Source organism: Lacerta agilis, chromosome 8 (genome assembly GCF_009819535.1).
Source record: "Lacerta agilis isolate rLacAgi1 chromosome 8, rLacAgi1.pri, whole genome shotgun sequence".
Taxonomy (NCBI): Eukaryota; Metazoa; Chordata; class Lepidosauria; order Squamata; family Lacertidae; genus Lacerta; species Lacerta agilis.
This window is the reverse complement of record NC_046319.1, coordinates 29,658,077-29,685,078: the sequence shown is the minus strand read 5'-3', so window position 1 is coordinate 29,685,078 and position 27,002 is coordinate 29,658,077. Positions and strand designations below refer to the sequence as shown.

The following is a 27,002-nucleotide window of genomic DNA, read 5'->3' as shown; positions in this document are numbered from 1 at the left end:
CAACTTCCAGGCACATGATGTGTGATGCTAATTATTTCCCCCAAGAGTTAAATGATTATGAGTTAAATGAGCTATTATGAGTTAAATGAGCTATGAGATTCAGGTGAGGGTGAGGGTCAGATGACTTGTCAATCCCAGCAGGTATATAAGAGGACGACCCGGCCTGCCCAGGCCTTTCTCTTCCCATATGTTCTCCAGAGGCTCCATTTGTGGAATGCTGTCCCTGGGGAGATTTGGTGTGCGCCTTCATTATACACCTTTAGGTGCCCGGCAAAAACATTCCTCTTTAACCATGCCTTTGGCTGATTGACATCCAGTACCCTTTTAAAATGTGTTGGGGAGGAGTTATTGGGTTGTTCTTGTTTTTATTATGTATTTTGTGGTTTTATGTTGTAACTGCCCGAGACCTACGGGTGGTATTCAAATTTAATAAATAGTATTAGGAAGACAGGAGTGCCTGGTGTGCTCTGGTCCATTGGGGGTCATGAAGAATAACAAAGTACTGTGTATCTGAAGAAGTGTGCATGTACATGAAAGCTCATACCAAGAACAAATTTAGTTGGTCTCTAAGGTGCTACTGGAAAGAATTTTTTATTTTATTTTGTTTTGGCTATGGCAGGCCAACGCGGCTACACACCTGTAACTAAAGTACTGTAAATATATGGAAAATGGCTGACGGGGTGGGGAAGAAACAGCTGCAGCATTATTTTAGATTAATTTAAACTTAATCATCGCCACCATTCTCATCCACCCAAATAACACTGCCTGCTTCAAACAGGGCGCCAGATTGCGGCTCTCCCAAGAATCACTTCGCCCTCATTCAAAATGGCGGCCGGAGGCTGCGCTTATGGGCAGAGCGACGGAGCCCCGCTGCACCCAGCCAGCCCTTAGCCATCACAGAGCAGTAACTGAGAAACGCGCATCGCCGCTCCCCCCACCCGCGCGCCACAGCTCTGTGTGTCGCGCCGGCGCCTCATGGTGACGTCGCCGTTGCATAGCGATGAGGCATTAGCGCTTCCGGGGTGTGGGGCAGGGCGGCGGGGGGGGGAGTTTCCCCAACGGGGTTGTTGTCCTAACTCCCTCGCAAGGCCCGAAGCGATGGGAAGCGGCAGGGGCGGCCGCCGCCAGCAAAGCTCCCGCCGTCGCCGCTCCTCCGACCGCTCCTCGCCGCTGTAATGGCGGCCTTCACTACGACCAGCAACGAAGCCGTCGCTGCCGCAGGCGCGCCGCCGCCGCTGCCGCCGGAGGGTCTCAGAGCCGAGCCGGTGCTGGACGAGTTCACGGCGCCGGCGGAGAAGAGCGGGTGCCTGGAGCGGAGCCGCGCCAGCATCGAGCGCCTGTTCCGGGTCCGCTTGGCTATCCTGGGGTCGCTGAGCAGCGGCGGTTGGGCCGCTCTAGATCTCGGGCAGCAGCAAAACGCAGCCGCCGGGCGCAGGATCTGGCTTAGCCTCCGAGGCCAGCGGGAGGACGTGCGGGCCGCCAAGGTATGGAGCAGGCAGAGGGAGGTTGGGCGGCGTGGGTGGGATAATCGCTTACAGTATTTGTTTTAATGCATTCATACCCCCATCATCCCTCCAAAGCAGTTCAAGGCAGCTTATCCATTGTTCGTTGGTTTGTTTATTTCCTTTACAGACTACCCTTTTCTACTCCCAAGGAGCTCAGTTGTTCTTCTCCCCTCCTCCTCCTCCTCTACTCCCCATAGCAACAACCCTGGGAGGTAGGTTAGGCTGAGAGGGAGTGACTGTGTCCCCAAGTCACCCAGTGAGCTTCATGGCCCAGTCGGGGGATTTGAACCCTCGTCTCTTCCAGGCTTCTGTCTGACACACCACAACCCTGTGAGGTTGTAGAAGTAGAGGACATCCAGTGCAGCTGAATGTCGGAGGGTTCAGGGCAGATGAAATAAAGGGCTTCTTGCAGCACATAGTAGTAGGCAGGCAAGGGAGGGTGTATGTGTATTTAAATTTTGCATGAATATCCCGCCTTTCCTCCAAGGAGCTAAAGGTGGCAAATACACTTTTCTTCCTCCCCAATAACCCTGTGAGTTAGGTTGGGCTGAGAGTCGGTGACTCGCCCGAGGTCACTTAGTGAGAGCTTCATAGCTGAGTAGGAAAATTGGCCTCCCAGTTCTTAGTCCATTACTGCACCACAACAACTCTGGACGCCTTCTGTTTTAATAGGGTTGGGATATATTTGTTTATATAGGAAAATGACTTTGATTCAGTGGTAGAACATTTGCCTTCATGTAAAAGCTCCCATCTTCAAACCCTTGCATCACAAAGCAGGGGTGGGAAAGACCTCCAACTGAAACTGTGGTACTAACAGTCAGTGTTGACAATACAGAACCAGATAGATGAATGATCTGACTCAGTATAAGGCAGCTTCCTATATTTGTATATAGCTGAAGTAGGGAGGCTGTAGCCTTGAAGATGTTGTTGCACTACAGCTCCCACAATCCCTGACTGTTGTCCGTTTTGACTAGGCTGATGGGAGTTGGAGTCCAACAACGTATGTACAGTCACAGGCTCCCCTGTCCTTGGTGTATTGTGTGTGAAATATGAGAGAGAGAAAGCACAAGCCATGCTGGCTAAGACCAAATTCTCTCCAGTCCAGTATTCCCCGCCTTGTCTCTGAGAAGCCTACAAGCAGAACATAGGACCTTCTGCATGCAAAGCAGATGGTCTACCACTGAGCTACATCCCTTCTCCTTATGCATGAAGGCAGGAACCCTTTCCTGTTGTTGCTCCACAGCAATTGATATTGTTATGGCATCATGTGAGTAAATGGTTCTCTTTTTAAAAAACCGATATGACAGCTTCCTCTCCTGGGGGCTTAAAATCTAAACTATACACAGGGAACAGAGGATAGGGAGGAATGAAGGCCGGGGAAGATTGTGATATTTCAGCAGCATGTGCTTTGGCTTAGTTACACTAAGGTATAGTCTTGGGGGAAGATCCAAAGGTTTCCTGGAAAAAAATAGAGGTATTATGGTATCTGAACCTGGAGGCTACACATAGCCATTTTGACTAGTTGTTGTGGTGTGTGTGTGTGTGTGTGTGTGTGTGATGTAACACCTGTTATTATATCATAGCATTAAAGCAACCAAACAGCTCTGCTAGCAAGTATTTTATGATCCTAGTGCAGGCATAGGCAAACTCAGCTGGTCCTGTTAGCTATGGATGATGGGAGTTGTAGTCCCAAAACAGATGGAGGGCCGAGTTTGCCTATGCCTGTCCTAGTGGGATACTATATTACACTGGTTTACAATATATGAAAGTAAGGTTCTGTCTGTCTGTGCACACACAAATAATAATAATGCACACTTCAGTTTCAGTGTATCTGAAGAAGTGTGCATGCACATGAAAGCTCATACCAAGAACAAACTTAGTTGGTCTCTAAGGTGCTACTGGAAGGAATTTTTTTATTTTTTATTTTGTTTTGACTGTGGCAGACCAACATGGCTACCTACCTGTAACTACAAATAATAGAATTAAGTGTGCATGTATATATTACTCATTTTGAGTCCATGAGATAGGGTGGGGTGTAAATGAGTTTCCTTCTTCCTCATTCAAGTGTGTGTATGCATACACTTGCACATATAGACATGCAGAAAAGGGATTTATAGAGCACCCTATCCTAAGTACTCAGGTGAGCTGTACTGTATATATTTTACATTTGACAAGAGAATGTTTTTTGCCCATCCTTATCACAAGGGCTCAAAGAGGTTAATAGCTTCAGGTGCAATAGAACATGATTATAACTCAGTGGCCTTAAGGCCTTGAGATAAAGTACTTCTCTTATGTACAGTATGTCAACAAAATGCACATGCATCTTATTGTGTGTATCTAAAAATGCAGGCAACATATCCAATATGTGTGGCGATGGGGCAGACTGATGCATGCTCCACTGACACGCAAGGGGGTCAGGAGTATGATCCCCATGCAAAACGAGGCTCTTTAGTTAAGGCAAACTATATGTATTTGGGTGTGTAGAAAATAAGCACAAGAGGGTATTTGCTTTATAGCATGCGTTATTCTGAGGGCTCAGGGTGAGTTAGAGCCACTCAACAAATGTGAGAAGTCTGCTGTTTCAGGATGAGCTGTTGCTATGTAAAATTTTGTAATGGACAAAGGTCATGAGGCTGCCTTGGCAGCACCCCATCAATTTTAACAATTTTAAAATGTTAACACTCAGAGTTGGCACCATGTTAACTTATCTCCTTTTCAGGGGTCCTCAACAGCACGATCTACAAATTCAGGTGCTGCTGCCACCTGAACTAAAGCTTGCTGTAATGGGAGTTGCTTTCAGGGGAACTGCCAAGCCTTCTCTATTGTAATCTTCAAAATCAGCAAAAAACTGTTTTCTTCTGCTAGACTTTTTGAGATGTGTAAGGTTGACCCCAACCAGGACAGTATCCTTCTGGGCATATGATGTGCTGATACTAGCAAGACGCCAACCATCAATCTGGGGACTTGGTGTATGTTTCTTGATACCTGTTTGTACTTCACAGTTACACAAATATTTGAGTATACTGTGTAGAGGGAGGAGGAAGAGATTTCTTTTAAAAAAAAATGCAGTGGAACAGGAGCCTGAGCTGGTGACTGGCCAGCAAGTACTTAGGGTGCACTATCACAAAAAAATAAGCATGTGGGTGACAGATGGAAGGAGAGAAACATGTGGCCTTGATGGTGTTGCCCTTCAGCAGTATTGCATAGTCATTTCTAGTTCCACAATTAACTGGCAAATCCTGGCCCATTATGAATTTCCAAAAACATGGGGCCAGCACTTGCCAATTAGTTGTAGAACCTTGTTAGTAGCAATTTGTGGGTTGTGGAAATGGTGCCAACCCAATAAGAAAAGAGAGAACTGCCAACACACAGTGCCCAAAATGAAGGAGGCGAGGGAGACAGGAAAAGCTTTGGAGTGATTGCCAGTTGTTAGGTTGGAGGGGCTTGAAATTTGGGCCACCCATCACTTCGGTTTGCAAAATTGTAATTTATATGTTTTTATGCATGGAATAAGATTTTTTTTGTTTTTGCTTCAACCAAATAACTAGATCTGGATTCACCCCCCCCCTTCCTCTCCGAGTCACATTTCTTTCTCTCTGGCACTACATTATTATTCTTGCACTCTCCCTTTTGAATCCAGCAAGCATTCCACTCCCCACTGGTTATTCCCTTTTTCCTTCAGCTCCTATTTCCCCCTTATCCTTTCAGTCACTCCCCTTTCTGCTCAGTTTCTCAGGTGCCTATCTGAGCCTTGAGAAGCACACAGAGCTAAAAGAGGAAGTGGCAAATAGTATTGCTTACCCTACTTCCTCTGGCATCTTTTTGTGCTTTGAAGGAAAAAAGTAACCACCCTTGCCACCTCATCATAAAGAGGCTGGTGAATGCAGGAGGCACTGAGGTTTTGTGTGCACTAGGAAAGTACTCAAGGATGCATGGTGCCCGCAAGCACCATTTGGCAACCTTAGGTTGGCAATTTACCAACCTAAGGTAAATTAAGAGCAGTGGCATAACTTTAAGAGCAGTAAAACTTGTGTGTGGTATTTAAATAGCCCATGTGAAGAGGTGGAGGTGCTGACAGTTGCCTTGCTGGCTCCTCCTCCTTATGTTCACAGGGAAGTTGGTTGTAATGGTGTCTGTGACAGAAGAGAGATGACAACAACAACAACAACAACAACAACAACAATTTTATTATTTGTACCCCACCAATCTGGCTGGGCTTCCCCAGCCACTCTGGGCGGCTTCCAACAAAAATTAAAAATACATTAAAATGTCACACATTAAAAACTTCCCTAAACAGGGCTGCCTTCAGATGTATTCTAAATGTCAGGTAGTTGTTTATCTCTTTGAAATCTAATGGGAAGGCGTTCCACAGGGCGGGCGCCACTACCGAGAAGGCCCTTCGGGTATACTGGGCTGAGGCCGTTTAGGGGTTTAAAGGTCAGCACCAACACTTTGAATTGTGCTCGGAAACATACTGGGAGCCAATGTAGGTCTTTCAGGACTGGTGTTATATGGTCTCAGCGGCCGCTTCCAGTCACCAGTCTAGCTGCCACATTCTGGATTAGTTGTAGATGGTGAAGCAGCAGCTGTGAAGGTGGCCATGACAGTCTCCCTGAAATATTTTGCTCACAGGGTGATTAGGTTTAGTTGGCACAGTTGAATATAGTTAGGGAGGTTATTTACAGGGTATTTTGAAAATGAGATATTGTTGCAATAAATAAATAAATGTCCTCTTTCTATCCATATGCACAACCTAGTACCCAAAGGCAGAGGCACTAGAGCACTCAGGCAGATTAAGTTTTAAGCTCTAACAGATTCATGCAAGGATACTGTCCTTCAGATACCTCAGCCACTTAAAACTTTATGCAGTCGTACCTTGGAAGTCAAATGGAATCCGTTCCGGAAGTCCGTTCAGTTTCCAAAATGTTCGAAAACCAAAGTGTGGCTTCTGATTGGCTGCAGGAAGATCCTGCAACCAACCGGAAGCCGCAGATGCCCCATCAGATGTTCTGCTTCCAAAAGAACATTCGAAAACCGGAACAGTCACTTCCGGGTTTTGATCGTTCAGGAGCCAAAACGTTCGAGAACTAGGCTGTTCGACTTCCAAGGTACGGCTGTATGTTAAAAAAGCAGCTTTCTGAATTGCATCCAGAAATGAATTGGGGGCTTGTGAAAGATCTTGAAATGCCAGCATATCATGATCATCATGGCAGGACCTCATTTATGACCTCACCACAGCATTCTGAACCAAACAAAGTTTCTGAATAGACAGTCATCAAAGACAGTTGTTTGTATGATGCATTGCAGTAACACACACATTTCTGTGTGCAAGTTACCTTACAGTAACATGCACATTTCTGGTTTCCCTTCTCAGTACTCTCTTGGATGTAGGCACAAGAACAGCTAATGCAAAAGAGCACGCGATCTTTTCTTTTTGCCTCAAGCAGTTGCCCAATTGTGGGTTTATTACTAAGAAATATGCCATGCTATTTTTTTTTAAAGGGGTAAAACCAGAATGTTGCAATTGGTATTGTTTCCATTGTTTATGAAGATTTGTGTTGGGGATATTAGTATGAGAAGTACAGGGTGATTCCTTTAAAAGATGTCCCGTGGATACAGAGTACACATGTTCCATGGGGCCTCTTTTAAAAGACTCACCCTGACAATTCTGTCTGAGTGCAATGCAATTCAATGCCATGCAATAGTATGCGCTCATGATTTGAATATATGCTGCTGGACTTTATTTCTGGAGTTTATAGCAAACTTTTTGTTCTCATAATCTGAAATACACTGTTATGTTGAAATGGTACTAGGGCATGCTTGTCTTCTACTCACTCTCTCTCTATTCTAGGACTCATAGTAGCAAACTAGGGATAGGTATGACAAGGAGAAAATGGCATATTTGGTAATGTGTCATTGGACTTCTTTGGGAGAGGGAGGGAGAATGATTCTTGCATAGGCTTCTTCCAAACATGTTCATATTTTATATTTAGGAATTCTGTAGACGCTGAGGGCCATAGCTCAATGGCAGAGCACATGTTTTGCCAGGTTCAGTCCCTGGCATCTCCTGATAGGACTGGAAAAGACTCCTATTGGAAACTATAGAGAGCCACTACTAGTGAGTTTTAAGTACTAAAATAGACAGGCCTATGGTTTGACTTAATATAAGGCAGCTTCCTATGTTTCTGTTGTGTAGGGCAGTGTTTTTCAACCTTTTTTGGGCAAGGGCACACTTGTTTTATGAAAAAAATCACGAGGCACACCACCATTAGAAAATGTTAAAAAAATTAACTCTGTGCCTATATTGACTATATATAAAGTAATTCTCTTGAATAGGAATCAAATAAACACAATTTTTCCCATGGCACACCAGGCAACATCCCGCGGCACACTAGTGTGCCACGGAACAGTGGTTGAAAAACACTGGTGTAGGGTATGTGCTCTTGGAGATTGCATGTGCAAAGAAAGTTCGGTTCCTGAATGGAAATGCCCTTGGGTTATTTGGTTTGTTTGTTTTCAAAAGTCTCTTGCACCTTCCTCAATAAAGTGGTCACAACAGGGCTGCTTTTTTAAGGAAGAGGGAAAGCTCTCTGAAAAAGCGGACATCTACTGAGATCTTCCATGGAATACCTGTTTTCCACCTGTTTTAGGAAGGCCAAAAAGGTCATGGGGATTTCTCAACGAATAGTTGATATCTTGCAGTTTGTGTAATGTTCTAAAAGAGTAAGTGATTTCAGAGCTGAACAGCTGTAAATTGGGGGGATGAGATATATTCTTTGAGAATAAGGCTATCAGTTCAGTAGCAATGTAAAATTTCGAAGAAATTTGAAGCCATGGTGGGAATTGGCTTTTTTTTTCCAGGGGGCATGAAACTTTTGGGGGAAATGGGAAAATATGCAAAACTTTTCTTTTTCAGCACACTTTACAAATGGAAAGTCATTTTGTTACTTTCAGAACTTAAAATGCATAACTTGGTTTGCCATAAAATTAACTTGTTTGTTAACATATAAAAGTGTGGTTTATTCAGATGATAAATACGTTCTTAGCCAATGCTAAGGGGGGACATGGTTTTAAATCTCTGCTCACCCAGGAAGCTCATTGGTTTGTCACTTTTTCTCTCAGCTTACCCTTTGTTGTGCTTTTGGGGGGGCTGGGGGTTAGAACAAAGTGTAGGAGTAGACCATGAGAAAACGTTATTACCAGAGATCTGTAATGATATACAAGCTTCTGTAAATACAACTTGTCTTGCATTATCAGTCTTTCCATGCAGCGAACAGCCTTGTACAGTTCTCAGAGTGTTCAAGGCTTTGCAAGTTCCCAGTGTGAACAGTGTGACCAAGATTCCTCTGCAGGTGCTTCAGTGTGAGAAGACTTCCACAGCATCAGGGCACCAAGTTGCTGTGGTGTTGTAGTTCACTATACCCTCCAGGGAGCTGGAGCACAGGTTTCAGAGAGTCTTGGAAGATAGTTCATGTTCCTCAGGCCCAGCAGTAGCTCCTGTGCAGAGAAAAAGTTGGGGAAATAATTGAACATTCAATGTGCCAGTAACAAATTCCTATTCACAAGACCCCAGCTGGCTCATTGTGTAATGTTGCTGTTCTTAAATTGGTGGCAGAACTTGGCAGCGTCATTGCTGCTGTTGAGCAGTTTCTGCATTTCTGGCCCTTTTCTGTTTGCTGGTGGCAAATCAGGGTTGACCCAACATAAAGGCCCTTTTAAGGATTCCAGTGTGGCCTGAGGCACCCCTGCATCATTTCGTAAAAATGTGTAAACCCATCCATCTTCAGGGCCAGGAAGCTGGTGCATGATAATAAGCAACAGGGAAGGCCCTGCATGGCTGCTGTTGCATGTCACAGTCAGGAATTACATGTGTACACATTGGGACCCTGAAATTCACCTGTTGGTGGGTGATTATAATTAGGTTTGGAGGAAGTGCATCCTTTGAATTCAATCCTCATCTCTGACAGGCTTGTTCTAACCAATGTGGTGAAGTTAACCTTAAAACAGGAGCTGTCAACCTTTTAGATCCAGGACGCACTTTCAGTTTCTCAATTTCTGCTTGCCTACTTCCTTTTTCTCCCTTTCTTATCTTTAAATAGTAAATAAAATAAAATGGTGATGGTGCATACGTGTATGTAACCAGGAGGAGGCTGACAGTGATTCTAGTATATTAGGTGACCCTTCAGATCCTTCATTGACAGATTTACTTTGAGTGATGTTCGTTTCATGGAGTGAGGGAAGTGAATTGTGTTGCAACTAGATATCTGAATTAAAAGATGCCAGTTTCTCTAATTTTTCTTTCCTTTTTGTTGTAGGAATATATTAAAGGAATTTGTGAACCTGAATTAGAAGAGAGGGAACATTATCCCAAAGACATGCACTGTATTTTTGTAGGAGCCCAGAGCCTCTTCTTGAACTGCCTTATTCAGGGGACTTGTGCTGATATTACTGTTGTGGAAATAGGGACCCTGAACATTAAGGGTGGTGCTGAACCTGTTGTCATGGCCAGAAGCCACATTCAACAGTTTGTGAGTCTCTTCAGAAGCAACACAAGTCTGCTGAACAGCAGAGAGCCAGAAGTGAAAAAACAGTTCAAACAACTTGTTGAAGCCCATGCGGATAAATATACAATGGACTTGTTGATCTTACCAAGCTCACTGAAGAGAGAACTACTTAGCCTTGCACAGAGCGAAAGCCAGAAAGCAGAAGGTAAAAGTGTAGACCCTGCCAATTTTGATGGGACTCCAGAACTTCTTCCCAATGAAATACAGAAACGGTCTGCAATGAACAGTGACTGCAGAACAGGTCTGGAGGAAGCAAGAAATAATGCAGGTACCCCAGTCACTGAGTTAGCAAAGCAAATGGACACTCTCTTCCCTGATGCTCCAGAAAGACATTTCTTACCTATAAATGGACTGAATTCCTTAGAGACATCTGCATGCAAAGAGAGGCAGTCATGTAAAAGGAGGTCATCAGATGCTGAGGAGAGGCTACCAAAGAAACAGTTTTCTTTAGAAAACAATGTAGTAGTGGTTGATCTGGTCACTGATGAAAGCAGCGAGATGGATGGTCCGGGTTTGAACACTAAAGAAGGTGATGAGATAAGTGAGGAAATGGAATACAACATTTTGGTGAACTTCTTCAAAAGCATGGGCTACTCACAACAGATTGTGGAGAAGGTGATTGGAGACCTCGGACAGTTGGCTGAGCCTCTACTGCTTTTGGAAGAAATTGAAAGAGAGAGCAAAAAGGTCCCTGAAGAGAAAGGCCAGGTTGATGATCTGCATTGGACTGCTGGGACTTCGGCAGAGAAAGATAAAGGTAGCTCTAGCAGCAAAGGCCAGCAGGACCGAGGCCTGAAATTACAGCTGCCAAAGAATGCAGAACAAAACATGACCTCTGCTCCACGAGCACAGTGCAAGGTTGAAGGCAAACCGCATATATCAAACAGTGAAAACCAGACTCCTCTTTCTGGAAGCCAAAATCCACAATACAAAGGCTGCAGTAAAGCAGTCTCAAACTATTATTATGAACAGTCTCGTATTTCCCAAACAAATGATATAGAAAGTGACAGTCATGTGAATGCTTATGATAGTATGCAAAGGGTAGTGAAAGACAGGAAACCGAAAGAGCCCAGCTTGGTAGCAAGGGGTGGCTCGGAGACTCCACACCCACCACTTGAGAAAGAAACTATGGTTCTTCAGGCATGTCCAGACCCCTCATCTGCGAAGCATGATCAGCATGGACGATGTAATCCTTTGCAGCTTGGAGCCAGGCAGTTCCCACCCCCAAAACCAAATCATCTCCTAGAGCCTCTGCAAATGACTGCCCCTTCCTCAGAAAGGAGAAAAGGAGGGTCATACAGCCATCATTCTGACCCTCCAGTCACTGGGGTTCAGAGGTTTAAAGAATCTTTGAAAACACCATACAAGTTGGAATTGAAAAATGAGCCAGGGAGAGACCACTTAAAGTACATAGTAATAGATGGCAGCAATGTTGCAATTTCGTGAGTATTGATGACTGTTGGGTTTCAGTAGCATTTCAGAGTGAAACCAGATGTGGGAAGAGGGCGGAATTACAAAAAAGTGCATGTATTTAAAACCAGGGTGGGGTGAGAAAACAGATTTGACCAGGACTAGCATAGCTTTTCCTGGTGAGAGGTGTATGAAATTTAGACCAATCTCTATTCTCTCACCTTTTGACATGTTGGACCATTTAAATGTTTTGTAGCAATGAATAATATCCAGATATCTAAAGGAAAGAAAACCTCTTGTCTTGTATGCCAATAGTTACATGAAGCTTGGCCAATGAGATGGCCAGACATGAATTTCTTAACCAGAAAAGCATTGGCAATATAACCAAAAGTTCCTTCAGCGTGTGCCAGTCTGGAATATCCTGTTTGATTTCTGAGCAAGCCAGCTGTAGCACAGCCTTAAGAAATGCACTTCAGCTGTCACTCGTGCTTTCTTTATGGTGCTTAAGGTATGTGTCCTCGGCCAGTTCTTTACCATTTTGGACTTGCCTCTTTTCACAACCATCATGCATGCTTAAGCTTCATTGGGGAATATACCGCAGGTTCAAATCATCCCACTTGTGTGAATGAAAGCTACATAAAAATTGAGATTGTTCCTTGCACTTCATATATGTTAGCTTAGTCATCCCGACAACAGCACTATAAGGAAGGTCATAATTTTATTAGTCACAGCTCAGGTGAGGGTGTGAGTAGGTTGCTGAGGCCACCCAGTAAGTTCACCTTTGAAACAAGATTTGCGCTGGGGACTTCCAAGCAAACAGCTTACATTCATTGTTGCTATGCTTCATGGGCTCTGTCATATTTGTGATATGTGTTCGTATTTCTGAAGCTTTCTGATTAACCTCTAAAAATTCACCATCTCTCAGCCTTATCTACATGAACATTTCCTTGTAGGAAGGGTGGAATCCAGTAGCAGGGTAAATATAAATTGTCAGACTATTTGTCTTTTGTGCAAAGTGTGAAGAGGAAGGGTTATCGGTGGCATTTTAGACGTGGCTGGGAAAACCTGAAATGTTTGTGGCCAGCGTTATGGAGCTGGATTTCTTTTGGGTTGTTTTTTTTTTTTACATTTTACATTTATTTAAGGCCCCATATCATAAAGGCTGTCTTACAATTGAGAGCCCTTCTCCACATTACCGGCTTCAATATTTTTTTTTTGGGGGGGGGGACTTTGAGCAAGACACCTTCAGTTGCCAACTGTTAAACAAGACGAGGCAGAAAATTCCCCCTCAGTGTTCTCACCTTTCTAGCTGTCCTGTTCAAAGTGAGGATTGCTGTGTGAATGAAAGAGTGGGCACTATTGGTCTTGGGGCTTAACAAATACCCTCTGCTGCTCTTAGGGATCTTCGACCTTGAATTGCTGCGTCTACTGTCATTCACTTGCATTTCATGACCTTGAGTTCTAGTCTTACAGGAGAGGAAGAAAATAATGTCTCCACCTCAGTGCATGCCATCCTGTAGCAGCTTCTTTTGTAGTATGGAGCCTTCTTTCCTCTTACCTGCAATATAGAGCCTACACAGGTGTTGGAGTAGGCATGAACTAAAACCAAGCACTCCACCAAGCAATGCCAACAATAGTCTATAATAATAAATCAAGATCATGTACACACTTGCCCCTCCCTCTTAAAACTAGGGTTGTTACCCAGTTAAAGACAAATTAATTAGATGGGTTTTAGTTGATAGGTGGATTCAATTTCTGTTCAGCTAGTAAAAATAATAATTCTAAAACACAATGCATGTATAGATGATGCATGTGTCATGGACCTTAGAGCCATTCCATTTTGTTTAATGGAAATGTGGGAATACTTCTTCTGTTTATGGTTGGCAGTTTTTAGAAGTACTTGCATTCAATAATATACATTGTCATTTTTTTAAAGAGTCTTGTAGCGCCCTAAAGACTAGCAAATTGATGATGGCATATGCTTCCATATTATCCTGAGTTATATGAATACATGCAGAAGCTGCTGCTTAACTAATCGGGTCACATTCCTGGTCTAATTTAATCAAAATATTGCAGCGCTGACTTAAAACACTCATAAGATCTAATTTCCTCTTCTACTGTATCCCGCTTTCTGTAACTGACTTTAGAACAGGTTATTGCAGGACAGTTTTGTTTTGTTTGTAAATCATAGCAGTGGAGATTTGCTTACCTACCAAAACACAGAATGTAAATAATCTTTGGTTAACACTGGAGAGCCTCTCTTAGGTTCACTATAACAGTTGCTCCAAATTTGGACTCAAACCAATTGAAACAAATAGAAGTTACACAACACCACACTTACACTGTTGGGCAAACTTATTTCTTTTGGATTGTGCTGGCACAAGGAAATGATACTGCAGAATTATTATCATTCGTTGTATTTATATCCCGCCCTTCCTCCCCAAGGAGCTCCTTTTTAACTATAGGATCCCTGCATCATCTTTCAGTTTAATTGCAGAGTTAAAAATTAAAGCTAAGCCATGCAGTAGTTCCAAAATTAAGAACCTATGAGCATCTTAACAGAGATCAGATCTAGCTGCTAACTTGCAGCCCAAAAGCTTCCTGAGAGAAAGAGAGAGGTATTGACTCCTCCTCCAGAAAACCTCACCAGACCTTTTACATCCAGACTAACAGGCAAATAATTTCAGAAGGAAGGTGTTACAAGAGTGCACTGCAAGAGTGTTACAAGAGTGACCTCACTAGATGTCAACCTCACCCCTGAAGGCAATGGCCTTCAGGGTGGAACTACCCATTGCATGAATATATGTGTAACACCCCCCCCCATAAAAAACCCTGATTGCTGAATTTCCTAGGGAAGGGAAGTTTTGAGTAGAGAAATTCTGGGTGTACGTGCTTAATCCTGTCCATACCTTCAACTCCAAATTGTTTTCCCAACCCAAGCTGCCTTTCCTCATTCCAGAGAACTTCCAGAGGCTTGTTTCTTCATTCCAGGGATTCATTTGGAGAGAACCAAGCAAATGCTTGGAACATGAGAGAGAGGAGAAATTAAGTACCCTGTTCCTCCCCCAGTTATTTTTTCTTTCTTTTACAAATCCCTCTCCCATTGAAAGAAAAATATTTTCTGGGAGTTTTCTTCCTCTCTGAGAAGAAATATAAATCATATTCTTCTAAATGAATTTTCAAGTAGCAAGAGCCCTTTTCAGGCATTCTACATCCAAGTAGAATAAATACACATTGGGGACTAGTGTTCTGGCTCTGCCTCCCCATGGCTAGTCTGATTGCCCTTCACAAGGTGGAGCATGAAGTTCAGAAGTGGGGAGTTCTCTGGCCTCTCATTGAGAAGAGTAGGCTTTGCATTTCAGAAGGTCACCCTCTACCTCATGGAAAGCACCTGGAACAGCAATGGGGAGAGCAAAGCTAGCACACTAGTAGAAGAAGAAGAAGAAGAGTTTGGATTTGATATCCCGCTTTTCACTACCCGAAGGAGTCTCAAAGCGGCTAACATTCTCCTTTCCCTTCCTCCCCCACAACAAACACTCTGTGAGGTGAGTGGGGCTGAGAGACTTCAAAGAAGTGTGACTAGCCCAAGGTCACCCAGCAGCTGCATGTGGAGGAGTGCAGACACGAACCCGGTTCCCCAGATTACGAGTCTGCTGCTCTTAACCACTACACCAAACTGGCTCTCTGCTGCTCTGCTTTTGTGATAAAGATGATGCTGTGGATTTATCCCGCTGTATAGGAGAAGCAGTGGTTGGGGTTTTGTTACACGTATCATCTGTTGTTAGGCCTTTGGATCAGGGCCTCTCTGGATGATCTCCACATTAGGAAGAGGCCCATAGTATTCCTCAGGTCTGTAGTTAGAAACATGCTGAGGAAGCTGGATAGGGAAGGTATTGTAGAACAGATGAAATCTAAATACAAGTAGCCCAATATGTTTAAATCTGTTTTAAAGACCAATATAGACTAGAGTATGTAAAAGGAAAAGAAAAGGAAGGAATCAATATTTGTCTGTTATTCCAATGCCCCTGTAGTAATCGGCTAGAACAAATTTACTTCGTAGTGTGTAAATGGGTAGACTTTTCCCTCTGTTTTCTGGACCAGAAAAGAGGTTGGAGCTATAGGGCTGTATCTGGGGGCAGGCCCAGTGGTCCAGCCCAGCCAATCAAACTGTCCACTGCCAATGATATGGAGCTTCCCTTTCAGCCCACCAAAGAGGCAGACGAAAGTGCCAGTGGCAGCCAGCGGAAGTGTTTGGATGAAGGAAAGGCTGATCTGGTCCAGGGTCTATTGAATCTGATGCTAGTCACACTGCCAGTGCATGGTGGTATCAGGCCTGATTGCTATGCCAGCTCCAGATTGGAGCAGCAGTCATCCTTTTCTTCTCCCCCTCCCCCAGCTTGCTGCTGTGCAGGGCTGCAAATGGGGGCATGGCCCTGCCTCTCCACAAAACTGCTGGGTAGTGGCCATGGTTTGTATTGCAGGGACGAGACTCGCTGAAATTAGTTGACTTAAGTTCATCATGATTGAGTAGATTCATTGAGATCAAAGGAGAGTGTATATCCATAGTTGAAAGACGAGTATTCAGGCATGACCTGGGGTATCCCTGAAGGGCCAGGTTTCTCAGGGGTTGCATTCATGGTGCTCTTCATACCCTACAAAGATCAAGGCCATCTCCCTGAATTGTGCACAGGCGCATACTGATAAGTGTAAATTTGTCAGTGTGGTATGGAATAGTTGATGGGATATTAACACCACCAAGTTCACTATCCAAAAAGCTAAAGGGCCAAGTTAGGGTAGTCAATATGGGGGTCTCCCAATATTGTTGGATTCCAGCTCCCACAATCCTTGGCCATGCTGACTGGGGCTGATGGGAGTCTGCTGGCCACTCTTGGACTAAATTAGGTAGCCTGTGTGCTGTCAGCACATGTTGCCAAGGCTGTACTGCTTCACCATACTGTTTTTTAAGCTGTACAGGGGGAGCAATTTTCAGTTGTGATATTGCAGGGAGGGGGCAGTCTGTAATATGGAGGCGTGGAAAATGCACCATTGTGAAATCACTGGACTCTGGAATAAACTGTTATTACTTGGGGGGGAGGGGGTGCATTAAAAATCCACTGATGTGAACAATTACTTAGTTCTTCAGAAAGCTCAGAAAATAGTGATGTAAAATGAAAGTCACAACTATGATTCATGTTAAATTCCAGTTTTTGCCCAGACTGGGACTAATGGGGAAGGGTATGCAAATAGTTGACACTGTGTAATAATTCTATGCATCATGTTTTAACTGTGAACTTAATAAAGGAAGTGTGTGGCCTTCATTGGGTATTTTGAGACTTTTGCAATGATCAGTGAAAGGTGGATATCGTGCAAAGTGTAAACCAAGCAAAGTGTAGTGTCAGGGTGTCAGCATGCCATGCCATCTCTCTTATTTTCTCCTTTTCACCTCTCAACACAGAGGCCACATTCCATGTCCCTGATCATGCTTGGTTCTTGGTGGACTGTTCTTCAGATTCCTGCTTTAGAAATATAATAATAAAAACTTTATTGGGATGTATTTCTGCAGACCTTGGTGCTCCCCCAAGTCTGCTGAATCTCTCTGCAGGGAGTCATGCTATTTTGGCTACCCACACTTGGTGAATGAGGTTGGTATTAATCCTTGAGATAATTATGGCTAGAAGTTACTTTCTGGTTAAAGGTAATGGGCCACTGATTATCACTTGCTGGGGAGCAACATTGCCTCGTTCTCCTGTGGACTTCATGGGGCATCTGATTGGCCACTGCAGGTCCCGGAAAGCTTAACTATATGGAACTTGAACTGCTCAAGCATTGCTTGCCTTTATGGTCTTTGAATGTGGAGGGGTAGGCTCCAGGCTGGTAAAGTGTAGAAAATTCTGTTCCAAAAAGTCGTGATTAAAATAACTTGCCAATCCTCCAACCCACCAAGCATGAGTTGCAACTCGTGCTGAGAAGCAACAGGCAGCCTCGTCTGAGGACAGATATTTCTATTGCAACTCTGCATTGATTGGCTCATTTTGCTACATCCAGGACAGAGATGTGGTTAAATGCACCTTTGCAGTGGAATGTTGATTTGCAAGGGTCAGGCCCGAAGTACTCTCTCTTACAGAGTTTCTGAAGACAGCCTCCTCTGTGGATTGATCATTTGGGCTCACATAATTTCTCCCATTGCATGAGTGTGTCCTGGTGCATGGTTTTGGAAATTATACCTGAGTGAATCTTCCAGGGGGTTTTTTCCCAAGGGCGAAAGAGGAAATAAAAGAAATAGGTGGTGGCAGGTGGTGTTCTTTGGGTTGTCTAGCAAGACGGGTCATATATTGCTGCAAAGTGCACATGGCAGCAACTTTGACGTTTCAGTGTACTGTTTTCTTAGACTGCATCCACACTGGACATTTCCAGCACATGACTTCCCCCAATGAGACCTAGGAAGTAGACATGTGCTTTCAGTGGATGGAGTGTATGCAACCTTAGTTTGGCATAATGGCCTTCAGCCTTCCCAGTTCCAAAGCCCACATTTAATCCCAAAGTACAACGTGGGGCCTGTTTTGCTGTTTCTTTCTCTATATCTTGACCTGGCCTTGGGCAAGCTTCTCTTTCTCTCACCTAATCTGCCCCTTGTGTGCTGAGCCTGGAGATTGTAAAGAGCCTTGAAGCATACCAGGAAGGAAGTCTAAATAAACAGAACTACCAAGAGTGAAGCACGTACAGCTGGTTTATTTTGTTCCTCCCAGTTACTAAGCTTGCAGTCCCTCTTCTGTTGCAAGGACATGAGTGTGCAATAAACATTTTAACGAAGAGTTATTACAACCTTCTTAGAGATCTTGAAATGTGATTGACTATAAGGCTAAAACTATAATAGTCACGTGGGGGCTTTTTCTTGTAAAACCTACTTTTAAAAAATGCTGCTCAGGCTGCAATCTCTAATGCAAGGTTGGTGTGTGTAAGGGGTGGTTTTGGACAATTTTCCACCTCCAGAGCAACTTCTCTGGCTGCTGTTTGGCCCCATGGGAGGGGAAATGTTTTCTCTATGGGGCCAGAAGCAGCAGCGTAGGAGGGAAGTAAGTTGTTCAGTTTTGGTGTGCCACGAGGAAGTAAATAAGATGGTGGGAATGAGACACCAACGGGCCTGTGGGAACCCTGCTTTAAAAACCTTGAAGTAAGATAATACAGGAGAAAACAACTCTTGTTTTTATGTAGCACTGAGCGGCATAACATAGTATTAGCTTTGCCAAGGGAGTTCCTGCACAAACATGACTGGTTACATAAGCCTAAATGTTTCTCTGTTACAGGTTAGCGGCAGCAGGGCAAACAAGGGGAGGAGAAAAATTATTAAGGGGCAAGACAAGTAGACAAGGAGGCAGTTTTCCATGGCTCTTTTGAGCTTTCCCATGTAGCTTCTGCAGCAGGGAGCCTTTTCTACTCATGGAGGTTTCTTGCATGATCAAGGACCTTGGAAGATGATTGTCCTTAATTGCATGGGAAGCCTTCGTACTTAACATGGAGAAGCAAGGCATGGTGACCGGGGGAGGGGCAATCCTACAGGATTTTTCTACTTAGGTTTCCCAACTGACTGATATAAATGACTTTGATATAACGTTCTTCCAGCATCCAAATTCTATAAACCTTTAGATTGGCTACCCCACCCCCCAAAAAATCAGTGAGGAGTACCGTTGGTGGACTGCATCATTTGATTTGTACAAACAGTTCACTTAACTTTACATGCTTTTTCATCTCGTATGTTTAGCTGTTGATTCCTTGTAAAGCAGACACTGATGATCAGCAAACATTACTCTGCTCCTTTCTTTCCTTTCTGCAGCCATGGTCTACAGAAGATATTTTCATGTCGGGGAATTGCAATTGCTGTTGATCACTTTTGGAAACGTGGCCACAGAAAGATCACTGTGTTTGTCCCACAGTGGCGAACAAGGAGAGATTCTAACATCACAGGTAAAAGATCTAATGGGATTGTGCTTGTTTTGGAGTTTCACAATTCCCATCTCCTGTGTTCAATTTTTATGTACAAAATGACACTACTGCGAGTAAGCTGGTACCTAGTAAACAATTTGGATTTGTTTAATTTTATATATAAGATGGCACATCTTCCTAACATTCAGTCCTATATGAGCATGACCAAGAAACTGGATTCTGGGTAGGTTGTACAAATGAATGAATGGGGCTATACCATTTTAGTGAGGAACCCCAAGGGGTTGCTGTTCTTTCAGCCTCTTTTTCCCTCTTCTTCCTTCCTTCCTTCCTTCCTTCCTCCCTCCCTCCCTCCCTCCCTCCCTCCCCCCACCCCCAGCTCAGGGATAACAAAACAGACCTTTGTAACAGTATAATGGGCACTCTTTGAATGTTCCGATTCACTTGATATAATAGTACATTGCAGTAGTTACTTTTCTGCCCAAATAAAATCCTGCACAAAACATCTGTACTTTCTAAACTCAGTTCTTTTCAATGTGTTCTTTTTATTTATTTTTTGAATAGAACAACACTTCTTAACCCAGCTCCAGGATGTTGGTATTTTGGCACTCACCCCTGCAAGGGTTGTATTTGGAGCCAGGATTGCATCTCATGATGACAGGTAAAAGGAGTTTGTGTACCTGATGGACAGTTATGCGACTCCTGGTTCTTCTCAAGAGGAGCCATTTATTGAGTTGGGAAATGGGATATGCATCTGTTTTGTCCTGTTAACATATTATTCTTTTGTTGCTTTTAAGATGGCATACCTTTGTGAGATGTGTTCCACTTAATACAAGTCTCCAGGTTCTGAATGTGAATGTATGAAGAAGCTATTCTAGGGACTTCTTCATACTAAGAGTGGGCTCTGCCACTGAGCTGTGGTCCCTTCTCCAGTCCACTTGACCATCTCACAGTTTTGATACCTCTTTTTCCTGCATATGCAGACCAAGCTGAAGTGTTGAACAGCCACATGTCATTCATGCAAATCCAGTTCAGCTCACTGTCAAGGAAAACTGTAGTGTAGACTTGCCCTGTTGTTCTGCACTGTCCCTATGTGTGTCCAGTTCTAAGTTGGTGCAAAATGTTGGTGATCACCCTCTTTATTTTATTTTTTTAATGTTTGAGTTATTTCATACATGATGCATTTGCATTATTTAGAAACCTTTTCTGGAACACATTCATTGTTATCTTGCCTTAATTTAAGAATTAATAATGAATTTAATTATAAACCTGTAGCCCAAGTTTCCTAATGGATATAACACCTGGAGCAGGATCCAAAGACCCACCTTGCATATCGTTTAGTCGCAAGCCTTCTGTGTAACAACAGACACTTGGTTCTTTTGTATGCTGGCCAGTTTAGGTATCCCCAGAACACTATATGGTCTGCAGCACTGTAATAATAATAGTAGTAGTAATAATATCATCATCATCATCCTAACTTCCCATCCATGCCCTGACTATACCTAGACCTGTTTAGCTTTAGTAAGGTGGCCAAATCATCAGCCAAATAGGAAGCACAGCAGCTGCTTTCCTGTGCAACTACCAAAGGGTCACAAAACCAGGATTATTCAATTCACAGTAGCACATGGCTTCTTTGTTGCCCAGTGCAGCAAGGATGCTGATTCTCCCAAAAAATGTTGTTGTAGGTTTTTGCTACATCTCGCTGAAAAGACTGGAGGAGTTATTGTCACCAATGATAATCTCAGAGAATTTGTGGATGAGTCCACATCCTGGAGGGAGATTATTCAAAAGAGGTAATGTGTTAATTTTGTTTAGTTACAAAAATGTGCAGCGGGCAGGTGGACAAGTGATTGGTTACAATATTTAGGGGGGGACTGATAAAGGTTGCTTTGGCTTAATCACTTAATTTAGATAGTCTTATTGATTTTGCCAGAGATGGGGAACCTTGTAGCCCTATAGTTGTTACTGGGCTCCAGACTTCCAACACCCATTATCCTCAGCAAGCATGGTCAGTGGTCAGGGGTGATGGGAGTTGTAGTGTGGCAACACCCTGAGAACCACAGGTTCCCTGCTCCTGTTTTATGTTGAGGTGGTTCATGTTCCCTATCCAATTCTGCATCTTTCTTTCTCAGGTTTGTTTTTGAATTTGGGGCACAGTGCAATTGAATTTCCAATCAGCTCTCTACCATAGCTGGAACATAAATTCCCTGGTGGCAAAATACCATCAGCACACATTCACCATCTTTATAACATGAGAGAACTCATACTTCCAGAAAGAGCAGAGGGAAGCTTGGCCAGCATCTCACAGGCAAACTCCTGAAATCACTCTGTTGAAACTTCTCGTGGATTCTTAGATTCTGAGACTGTGAATGGCACCATTACCATATATCTTTGCAATACAATGTGGAACAGGTGATTGGGAAAGGACCCGATTCAATAAAGCAGTGTTTGAACTAAAGCTGTCCTAGGATTAGAACTGCAGTGGATTTCTGTGAGGCTGGATTCCACCTGCTGAATTTGTGCTGCCCACGAGCATTGAAGTTCAGTAGTAAAGGGCACATGTTGTATGAAGAACGTCCCAGACTCAGTCCCCTGTGTATCTCTGCAGTTAAGAGGATCTTTGATACTATAGCTGGTGAAGACCTCTGCTCAAGATCCTGGAGAATTGCTGCCAGTTAAAGTATAGCAACCTTCCCCAACTTGGTGGCCTCCAGATGTTGTTAGGCTACAACTCCCATCATCCCTATTAGTCATGGTGGCTAGGGCTTATGTGCTTGGATTCCAGTTGTCTGGAGAGCATCAGATTAGAGAAGGGTAAAGAATGGAGGACTAGGTAAACCTATGGTCTCATCAGGTTTAGGACTGTTTCATGATTTGATGGTGTCCTGCCAGAGAGCCGTCCCCCCAAAGAACACCAGCTGTATGTTTGTATAGTGTGTGAATGTTGAGATTACTTCTGCCTATAAAGCTGAATGTTACTTTCCTTCCTTCTACTTTTCCTCACTGCCTGTTTTGGTGTTGCAGGCTGCTGCCGTACACTTTTGTTGGAGACTTCTTCATGGTTCCCGATGATCCTCTGGGACGAAATGGACCAGGAATAGAACGTTTCCTTCAGGAGGAAACCCGTTTTAGGTAGAGTACCCTGTGGGGCTTAAGGGAAAACAGATGCCACTATTGAAGCAAAGTCCTTCATGTGACTGAGAAGGTCATGAGATGTAAATCACACCACATAAGACCTTAGATAGGAAGAAGCAGTGGTTTTGCAGGAGGAATTGCTTGTCGTCAGTTACCACAGCTATCTTTGTGTGGTGACGCCAAGTACATTTGTATAACATTGGATTATAACACCCAGAAAAGGAAGGCAAGTGTTCTGGTAACATCCTTTGATATTAGATTGTGGTGGGTCACATGACGGCATTGGACACACTGCAGTTGGAGCTGTGATGCACTTCCATGTCTGCTGCGTCAGCTGTTAGGAGATCTGCTGCTTGGTTGTGGTGGGCACATGGAAAGTGCTTTGTTACCTGTGTCCAGCCTGCATCTGGGAGGGGCTCACTTCTTTGTCCTTTATCATGTAAAGTTTTCTTGTGTTTAAAATGACTTGCATAAAATGTTGAATACATAAGCAAAGCAAGGTCTAATCTGAACTGCTGTTTCTCTGCTATGGCACTTCAAGGTTAGAAAGTTCTGTAATTGTATTGGTGACTTATAAAAGTCCATCAAATGCAGACGGATATTTTATTATGATTAAATGTGTGCATCTTGCCTTATCACCAGCCATATCAAGATTTGTCATTTTTTTAAAAAAAAGACAAATGTGGAAAGAGACAACTTGAAGTGTCAAAACAGTGTTACTTTCTACTGAAAGCAAAATAAATTACCATGTCGTCCAGAGTTCTTTAACAAATTTTAACCTTACATCAGGCTTCCTCAACCTCGGCCCTCCAGATGTTTGAGACTACAATTCCCATAATCCCTGACCACTGGTCCTGCTAGCTAGGGATCATGGGAGTTGTAGGCCAAAAACATCTGGGGGGGGCGGAGGTTGAGGAAGCCTGCCTTAAATGGACAACTAGCATTTCATGTTCAAAGATTCTTCACATGTGGTTGTAATTCAACTAATTGGTTAAAATACACGTATTTCATACTGTTTTCCCATAGGGAAGAGCAAGATGAGGAGATTTAGCTTGGGATGTAAAAATATGGAGAAAGGCAGGATAGAAAGATTCATGCTCTTTATTTCATCTCCAAGTTGCTGGGACTTTAATGCAAGGTCTTTTCTTGCAGCCCACCAACCAAACATATCCTGTACCCAGTCAGCCCAATCAATAGAATGTAATTGGGTGCGTGTATTACCCCCAATTTGAGGCTCTGTTCCTTATATGAGCAAGGTGAAACAATTTTATGTTGTGACATAATAAAGAAATTTCACAAAGTATTATTTATTTAATATAAGATTAATAAAATTATTATTAAGCCCTGTATTGAGTTTTAATTCTTTTAATTTAAAATTGTATTGAGTTTTTAATTTTAGATATGTTGGAAGCCACACAGTGGCGGGGGAAACCCAGCCAGATGGGCTGGGTAATAATAATAATTGCCTGCTATTCACCCAAAGCTCCCAGGATGGGTTAAAACATTCAAAACAGTTTTTAAAAACTTGCAATCATAAAAATAAGGTGGGCCCTATAAATACAAAATTAAAAGTTTCAAAAGCCCAGGTTATAGAGGTGCATCTTCAGCATTCTCTGGAAGCTATACAATGAAGGTGCCTCTGTGCTTTCTTCTGCACTTGTGTGCAGAAAGAGTTCCACTGCTTAGGGACCACCCCAGAGGATGGCCTCTCCTGGGCCACACACACACACCCTCTGAAGAACTACCAAAAGGGCCTCCTCTGCTGATCTCAGCACCCGAGAGGGTATGTTTATTACATACTATGAACTTTTATCAAATGAAAGAGAAAATGCAAAGGTGCTAAATTGTAAATAGTATACCTGAAGCTATACAACTGAATGTCAAAAGGCTGGCAAGACTATAAAGCCTAGCCAGCTATTTTTAAAGACTGGATGTGGTGCCCCTCTTTGCAGAGGATTTTAAAGCATCTTTCTTTTTAGACCCCATGGAAACATGGGAGATGGTTGTTCTCTTGCCTTCCTAGTTTGAAGGCTCTGACACCAAATGTTGTTTTTGTTCTCCAGAGGAGTTCCACCCCAATATGGCCATGTAAGTGGAGGCCCACCTCCTTTTGGGACATCGCATTTCCTGATGCAAACTGATGGTAGTGGACAGTTGCCAAAGAGCCCGTTACCTGGTGCCGTGCCTGCCTTGACTATGTTTCCACCAGCACCTCATGCTAACCCAGCCCTCCCCCCGCATCCAAGATCTACTGCAGAAACAATCCACTTAAGAGAAGCTTTGAGAAAAATCTTCCCTACATCCGAGCAGAGGGAGAAGATAGAGGAGATACTTGCCCAGCATCCCCACATGAGGGACATGAATGCCCTGTCTGCGATGGTGCTTGATTTGAGCTGATGAACACAACCGCAAAGCTTTGGATTCTGCTGTTTGGATTGTTGATGTAAAGATGCATACAAGCTGGTGTTACGCCATCTGTGAATAGTCAAAACAATCCTTTTGTATAAAAAAAAATGTTAATATTTGGATGATTCACTGATACCCCTTTTTATTCATCTAAGTTATGTTGCTTTTACAAAATTGTATTGATGCATTTTTTTAAAAAAAGAAAACGTCTTTATTTCTGACTGGCTTGAAAATTGTTTACAAAACTTCAAGTTATTTGGGAAATAAGTAGATCTGACAGCAGATCTAAGTTGTGCTTAAAATTGAATTCATATTTGCAGGTTTCTTAATGGGCATTATTTCTTCTCTCATTGCCTGATTTAATAGACAGAGGTGAATTTTCAGTGAGCAGATTATGGCCATTTCATATATCCTGGTCATGCAAGTGCTGGAGGTTTCCATCTTAAGGCAAAATACTTTCCTGACTACTGCATGCAAGCCCTTGGCTTGCTATTGGCTGAACGTTTACAATATCACACAGTCCAAATACAGGCTAATGGGGGTAGCTGTGCCAATGGAGCTTTTGGAGAATGCTCAGGAAGAACATGTTAGAATTTTGTCACTTCCTGAAAACCATTGTAGTCCAATTTAGTTTGCTAGCTTTTATTACAGTATGTGCTGTTTCTAAGTTTGGAGAGAAAAAAACATTGGAAGGAAACATTTCTTCCCAACTTCTTATAGTGGGCAATAAAAACAAATTGTTTTATGGCATTACCACTTGATATCAATGAAATTGTTGTAGAGCATTTGTACCTGTAGGAAGCTTTTGAAGGTGGCTCTGCTCAAGCCGAGTGCTCCTCCTACCTTTGTGAGAAGCTACAAGGGGCTTCAACGCTTGGGTTCACATGGTACCATTTGAACACTGATTTAGCGTGTTTGGGGTACAATATGCAACCACATCTTTGGCTTGATCTGAGAGAATATATCTGTGACCTCACGGCTGGAAAAGGGGGGGGGGGAGAAAGTTACATGTACAACCACCTTAGAATGGGCCCTCACTGAAAAACTAGGGAATCTACAGCAGGGTTGGAGAACCTGACTTTAAAATACATCTCAGCATCTTTCATAGAATGGGTAGTTGTGGGCACATGCTTCCAGTAGTAAAGCATGTTTAGGAATGCAAGGAGGAAAGTAAACTTGGAGTGGCACCAACTTTGCCTTGCACTGTTGAAGAGCACCATCTCTTAACAATTCAACTTAAGATAGAGGAAGGAAGATGGCATGAGCAATTGTCAAAGGAACAGTTCCATTGCTTCCCCCCCCCCCAATTTTAGCACACCAACAGTTGTTGAACAAGCCTCTTGACAAGTGTTTTTGGCTTTGCAGGAATTCCCCTCCGCTTGAAAGTGTGATAAACCGGTCTGTTTAACCACAGTCATGCCTACCAGCTGCTTCTGTTTATTTACCCACCTTCCCTCCACTGAGCAAGAAGAATTTGCAGAAACAGCCATGCTGAATATGTTAAGATAACTCAAACGTTTGTTGGAATTTTCTGAGGGCTGAATGCAAAAGCTTCTGCATGAAGATTCTGTGGAGTGTGTGACAGCTATTGAGTCATTTAATTAAGAAGCTCCAGCTAATGGTGAAATACAAGAGCTGATCTTTTAATGGTCCGTGAAATAAAGTCATTAAGGGGTGAGCTGTCAACAGAGGCTATTCACAGCAGGAATGGGCTGACTGTTTACTAGAACTGCCACTGATACTGTATATTCAGCATACCTTAAGGCAGGGATGGGCAGCATGATGCCCTTCAGGTTTTTCTTTGTTACATTCATATCCTACCTTATTTCCATCACGGGACCCAACAGGGTATACATGTGGTTCTTGGGCAGTCACCCATCCAGACACTGACTGGGCCCCAGCAAGGTGGTGGCTGCTGTGCCTTCAGACCCCATAATTAGGCATGATGGGAGTTGTAGTCCAACATACCTTCCACATTTGCTACCCTTGCCTAAGGAATAACAAATCTGTGTTAAGTGATACTGTGTGCTTTTGCTTATTGCGT

At 43.3% G+C, this 27,002-nt stretch overlaps 1 protein-coding gene across 1 annotated transcript; it reads left to right on the top strand.

Moving 5' to 3' along the window:
• The first annotated feature begins 1,011 nt into the window (after nucleotides 1-1,011).
• Nucleotides 1,012-25,725, top strand: N4BP1 (NEDD4 binding protein 1). Its single transcript, XM_033156742.1, has 7 exons — nucleotides 1,012-1,484; nucleotides 9,821-11,511; nucleotides 19,311-19,441; nucleotides 19,982-20,078; nucleotides 21,103-21,210; nucleotides 22,442-22,549; nucleotides 24,616-25,725. Exons 1-7 carry the CDS (start codon nucleotides 1,176-1,178, stop codon nucleotides 24,947-24,949), a joined length of 2,778 nt encoding a protein of 925 aa, XP_033012633.1. The 5' UTR covers nucleotides 1,012-1,175; the 3' UTR covers nucleotides 24,950-25,725.
• The last annotated feature ends 1,277 nt before the right edge of the window (nucleotides 25,726-27,002 follow it).

Coding starts and splice junctions, on each gene's coding strand:
- N4BP1 (XM_033156742.1), top strand. CDS start 1,176: ATGGCGGCCTTCACTACGACCAGCAACGAAGCCGTCGCTGCCGCAGGC. Junction 19,442..19,981: donor GAGAGATTCTAACATCACAG/GTAAAAGATCTA, acceptor TTTTTTGAATAG/AACAACACTTCTTAACCCAG. Junction 22,550..24,615: donor CAGGAGGAAACCCGTTTTAG/GTAGAGTACCCT, acceptor TTTGTTCTCCAG/AGGAGTTCCACCCCAATATG.